This window comes from Bactrocera neohumeralis, chromosome 5 (genome assembly GCF_024586455.1).
Source record: "Bactrocera neohumeralis isolate Rockhampton chromosome 5, APGP_CSIRO_Bneo_wtdbg2-racon-allhic-juicebox.fasta_v2, whole genome shotgun sequence".
Taxonomy (NCBI): domain Eukaryota; kingdom Metazoa; phylum Arthropoda; class Insecta; order Diptera; family Tephritidae; genus Bactrocera; species Bactrocera neohumeralis.
Window position 1 is genome coordinate 31,258,713 of NC_065922.1, and position 6,447 is coordinate 31,265,159.

Consider the following 6,447-nt stretch of genomic DNA (forward strand, 5'->3'; position numbering starts at 1 on the left):
CAGCATGCTTTTATATAATGTATTTCCATAGTTAGATGTTTTATATAACTTAGCCCAACACAATCGAACGTCCGGGTGAATTTATATTCTTACCAGAAACTTAATGAGTGTTTTCTCTGGCATCTCACGGAAAGCATTTTTTTGTTATAAATCTAAGTTTGTGCCAACAACTAACAAGAAATAGAGCTACATTTATTATTTAATTTATCAAACGTTTGGGTTTGGTACTTGTTGATAATAATTTCTATTTTTCAAGCCATTCTGAGATGTATATTTTTTACTAAAAACTATTTTGTTGGAAAACAAATATGAAGGTTTTGACTGGTCCTTCGATTCATCTAATGTGTTGTAATAATACATTTTTTTTGGTATTCGGATTTAAAATAATTTTAAGCAGAAAAATATTCCTCACCGCCAGACACCTCTTTTAAAATAAGCAAAATATATGTTGAAGGAAAAAAATTATTGTCTAAGAAAATCTGTTTTTATCTCTTACCACAAGATCATATTGAAAATCGATCACTCAAAAACTAAAAGGCAAAAGAATTCGATACGAAATTTCAATTAAAATGAGAAATAAAGCACTGATTTGTGTAAATAATTAAATTTATTTCAGATTTTATCAGTACAAATGTATATGTATATTTATATATGTAATAATTTTAACTATGATTTAACCAAAACCGATTTAATGATATTTCCATAAACTTAATCAAATGTCTTCCGAGATAACTTAGCGGTAAATGTTTGTTTTGCTTGTTTTTGTTTTTTTGCTTTTTTGACTTGTTTATAACACTGGCATTAACTAAAATAATTATAAGTAATATGTATATATGTATATGTACTGGGTATATAAATATGTACAAAGACTTAACTTAATGGAATAAATTTATGTGTAAAAGTGAAAATAGCCTAATTTAAAAACTAATTCGAGCCATTTTCGAAAAATGTAAGCGTCATCAACAATTTTCGCAACAAAGCGAAGAATTTCAAAGAAATTTTCCCCATATACCCCAACACAACAACAACAACTGAGTGGTTTAATTCTACAGCAATGCCACGCCACCTTCCGATTTCGGTGTGTGCGCCTCCCACCAGTCCAACACCTCGATGATATTCTCGTCGGGCAACCCGCTTATACCGTCGCTGGCATTTGTTGTTGCCGCCACATCGAGCAAAGCGTCCTGGTATTCCTTCTTAAAGGACATGTGCGCGGACTCATAGAAAGTGTTATCCGCGTCGGTGTCGTAGAATGATGGTAGGCCCGGTGTTGTGGGGGTTGTAGCACCGTTGGGCACAAACAACAATGTTGGCGATGTGCTTGCAGTTGTTGTTAGCTGCGACGATGGTGTGACACTCGACCGGCAACGTTCCAACGGTGGCGACATTGTGGACAAAGGCGCCTGACTAAGTAATAAACGGTGTTGCAATTGCTGCTGTTGTTGTTGGAATACCATTGCACCGCCCGCGGACATGTGATTGGACGAAGACGCCGAATTGGAGGGGACAAAGTCGCTTAATGTATCGTTGAATTCCTGTTTAATCGCGTGCGGCGAGGGCAGTGACAGCGTTGTAGGGGTTGCCAATGCCACGGCAAACCGTTGGCGTTCGTTGGCAGTGCGGCACTCATTACCATCGACTTCATCGGCGGTGGCACTCGTTGTGGCACACGCCTGTAATAAAAGTGCATCATTATCGGCAGGTGATAAGTTGGACGACCCCTGCGTTGGTGTTTGCGGCTGATATTGTTGGTGCTCTTGTTGCTGTTGTTGTTGATGTAATATTGTGCGCTGCGTTGGGGATGATTGCACCGGCGATCGCGATAATGTGCTGGCAACCGCCGCATTTACACACTCATCGACCAAGTCCCCAGCAGGACGCTGTCGTTGTTGTAATACGGCTGCCGCGCCTACCAGCGACGCTGCAGTTGCGGCAGGTGCAGCGTTAATTGACGTTGCAGACGATGGCGAAATATGCGGCGATGATGTTGTTGCCACAGGACTTAGGCAATTAGTGTCGATTAAGGTTTGAAAGGACTCATCATCGAGACTGGAGTTTGGCGGCGAATGCGGCGCATTGCCCATGAAGAGTGCGTCCGGCGTGAGCAGCTGATAGGTATTGGTGCCGGGTATGCGTATATACTGCATGCCATTGATAGTCGTTAGACTCGGTAGTAGATCCATTTCGTAGGTTTCGGCATCGGTTGCGCCACTAAGGTCTAATTGTGAGATCGTTTGATTATTGCCAAAATCGGTGCTATTCAAATATTCATCGACATCATAGTTGCTCAACGAATCATCGAAAGGGGTGTCATCCAGTGGTGGGGAGAGCGCATCGAATTCGTCTTTAATGAATGTGAAGCTGTCATCACTAGACGAACCGCCATGCAGAAGCGATAGGCCACGGTCGCTGCCGATAGGGAAGTCAAAGCCGAGTAGACGCTCTAAATTGCGTATATATTCGACAGCCATGCGCAGCGTCTCCACTTTGCTGAGCTTCTTCACCGTGCCACGTCCATTGCCTTGCGCCTCGAAAGCCTCGGCCACCTCCTCGGGTATGCGCTCACGCAGTGCGGCAAAACCGTTATTCACTTGCTTAACGCGATTACGTTCGCGTGCATTGCGCCGTGCCACCGCCTGTGGTAGCGGTAAACCCTTGCGTCCGGGTGTGCCAGCGGGTTTCTTCGCACCAGGCGTACTCGGTTTTGGACGGTTTGTATTTGTGGCGGCCGATTTCGTTACCACGGCTTTGGTTGGCTTTTCATGCGGATTTCCATCTTTATGCGCAAGTTTCGTGCGCTTATTTGGCACCTTAGGCTTTTCCGTTTTGCCTTCAATTGCTTTAGCATCCGTCTTTCCTTTAGCCGCCTCGCTGGCCGTGCGCTTGCGTCCTCCAGTCATTGCAGTGCTCAATGCGCCTGCATTATTCACGCTTGCGTACATGCCGAAATCTTTGATCTTCCGTACGATCGTGTTCACATTGCTGTTGTTGCTGATATTCAGCGCATTACCGCTACTCTCACTCAGCACATTTTGCATGGTGATGCGACTGAAGGACTTGCCAAGGTTGATGGTGGTACGTCCACCATTACCTTGGTTGGGCGCATTCTCATCGCTGGTGGGCGTAGTGGCACCGGTATTACCACCACTTTTGTTGTTGTTATTGTTGGTGCTCATCTTTAGGCCTTGCGGCACGTTGTAGCTGAGTATGCTCAGCGCCATACGCAAGCCGTGTGGGCGCCACTGATTGGGGAGCTGCTAATTAGCGCAAGTGCCCACCTTTTTCAGCTGTTGATGTTGCTTTCGGACACTGGACACTTGCCGCTTTTGTTATTTTAATGGTATTTTACGCAAAAATATTTTTTAAAATTCAGTTTATTTATTTTCCCGCCACAACCAGCACGTTCACTGGCCCGTTTACGAATACACCGTTGCAGCACTGACGAATTTTCACAAAGTACACCGAATTCTGAATTTCTCGTTTGTCTACGCACAGTCGCTGTTCGCCGTTCGTTGGTAGAGAGGTGAGTGTCCTGATCCTGTTGGTAGGACAGCTGCGTTGCTTGTGTTGTCGCGTGCCCGATGTCTTGCAATGAAATGTCATGGGGCGTCGCTCGCAACAAACGTCCTACCTTGCCTTGCCACACCACGCCACACACCGCAGCGCACAAAACACGGCATAGCAACGTCAGTTGGTGCAGCGCTGCTTTGCTCAGTTGAGCAGAATACAGGGCGAGTCGTCAGTCGAAAATGTTTAGCGCGGAATTCTATTCATCTATCCATCCACCAAAAAATGCAGGAAATGACTTCGGTGACTGTTGGTGTTGTGGCACAATGCCAACACATACATGGGCGAGACACACAGAAACAAAAAAAAAATAAAATTATCCTGGCGCTCTACCTCTCTGCCAACGTCAGCGCGCATTGAGCCTCTACACGTAACACGCTTGCGTGTCGGTGTGTATGTAAAGCACTTTAATAACACTAAGGTCTGCTGCACAACAATACACCGTAAATTGAATTTAGAGAGACACCACGTCACACACACACACATACACACGTGCATATGAATTGCACAATAAAATTGTATGCCACTTATACAAACATACTTTAGCGTCGTTCCTAACGTTACACATGCGCAGCGCTGAGCGCAGTAGCGGCACGTCACCTCAATGCGCTTGCGCCAATGTGGCAGTGTGTGAGTGTTAGTGCATGTTTTCAACCCCTAGCTTGGGTGCCGGCACTAATGCTTTATAGCACCATAAGCAGCTACTAGTCTCCCCTTGCCATATTTTAGCCGTGTTCGCGTACATATTGAAGTTGGCTGCGGTTGTGCGGCCGCCTCCCAATTGTGCGCGCCGTGCCGCTGCTTTTGGCTCTGCTGAGAAAACTAACATCTGATTTTGTACACCTCTCCGCTCACCTATGTATTATTTTCTCAATTATTAAACATACGTGTGCTCCTGCATATGTATGAGTAGCTAATGCGCCTGCCCTAGGGGTGGCTCAAACCCGATTGTATATCATTATAATACACATATACCATACATAAGTGTACTTATGCACAAAGGTATGTCAGTTAATGTTTTAGCCCACCTTTATGGTTTTTGTGCTCGTATTTAATTATACTAGACCCGAGGTAGTAGTAAGAATCGGAGAATGTGTATACACATCATTTATAGATATATATAAAATTCATATGTTAAAATTCGTATGATTTGGTTATATAAATAGTATACCCCACATATATAAATACATATGTATAGTATATACGTAATTAGGTTATTCCATGTACCATTGCCCAACACAACATCAGATCATTGCGTAATTCTCTGAATTCAATAGGGATTCTATTTGATAGGAAATGAAATTCTGTTTTGTAAAGTCCAAGTACTACTTGTTAACTCAAACCAGAGCAAGTAAATCTTACCTAAAACCCACTATAGCTCGAGTTTAGGGCGACTGTAGACCTCAAGTTAGACAGACCTTCACCACAAAGTAGAAATTTGGCGTGTTCGAACTCGACAATACAATACTCGACAATAAGATAAAAAAATCTGGACGAAATATATTATTTTACTGGTCCATGTCCATCTAATCTTATCAGTGTGGCTTCAGGCGTGGAAAATGAACAACTGACCAGAGAGTCACATTGCGCCAAATCTTGAAAAAAGAACACGAAAAAAATATTTATTTCAAAGTCGAATCAAATGGGGGTCTGGTATTGAACGAAGGCAAGACGATATACATATCTCCTGTCATCAAACAAACTGTCGTAGCATTCCGAATTTGCTCACACGCCACTGTTGACAGTCATAACTTCGAAATCGTAGATAATTTCGTCTATCTTGGAACCAGTATTAACAGCAATAATGTCAGCCTCGAAATCAAACGCAGAATAACTCTACCCAACAGTTGCTACTTGGGACTGAGTTGGCAATTGGGAAGTAAAGTCCTCCCTCGGAGAACGAAAACCAAATTCTACAAGTCACTTATCATCTCCGTTCTGCTATATGGTGCAGGTCGATGACAACTTGAGATGAGTCGGCGTTACTGGTTTTCAAGAGAAAGATTCTACGGAATATTTACTGTAGTATTCGCCACAGTCGATGGAACGATGAGCTGTACGAGACATATGTTGTCCGAATGTATGAAACACTCCAGCTCTGAGAGTACATGCAGGTGGATGCTGAGGAAGGGGAAGACCTCCACTCCGTTGGAAAGACCATGTGGAGAAGGACCTGGCTACACTTGGGCCGTGTCTACACCAATAAAGAAGAAGATGTGTATCTAATAGAATTAAGTTTTGAGTTTAGAGCCAAGATCCATAAATAACTAAATTATTTCACTGGAAATGTATGCAAAAGGAGAGCATACGACAAAAGGAAACCAATGCCTGCCGAAAATCATTCAGGGATAGATTTACGAACGATCTTGCACCTGTTTGTACAGGAATGAATCTTAACTGCTTACCTTGGCTCATGGCAAAGACTTTTGCCATCTTCGTCAACTGGAAGAAAGACTACGACCTAACTGAACCTAAGGACAAAAATTTCGCAATTCAATCTCCTTACCTTAAAGGGTAGAACTATTGAACTCTCGACCTCTGTTAAACATCTCGGAGTTATGACAGAAAACGAACTAAGCTGAAGAGAACACTTTGAGAGCAGGGCTTTGACTAATATATGGTGTGGTGGATGATATTATCTAAAAAATTAAAACTACATCAACAAAGGCTTTGGGGGTTAACCTTGATTTCCGGCCAATACATATTCAAATGCACTATGAGGCAATGCTTACGGCTAGCCGTCTTTTGATTTAAGCCTTTTGAGCCAGACTAGAATCCAGCCAGGCTAGGCTAGTATCATACTCAACCTTATTAACTCAGGCTAAATTGTAAAACTCTCACTGCGTTAGGTTATGCGAGCAGGAAACAACTAGCCACTCA

At 43.2% G+C, this 6,447-nt stretch overlaps 1 protein-coding gene across 1 annotated transcript; it reads right to left on the reverse strand.

Annotated features, from left to right (window-relative positions):
- Positions 1 to 1,046: 1,046 nt before the first annotated feature.
- LOC126759525 (achaete-scute complex protein T8) lies at positions 1,047 to 3,221 on the reverse strand. The gene has a single exon (XM_050474384.1). It carries the CDS (start codon positions 3,219 to 3,221, stop codon positions 1,047 to 1,049), a length of 2,175 nt encoding a protein of 724 aa, XP_050330341.1.
- Between the last annotated feature and the right edge of the window lie 3,226 nt (positions 3,222 to 6,447).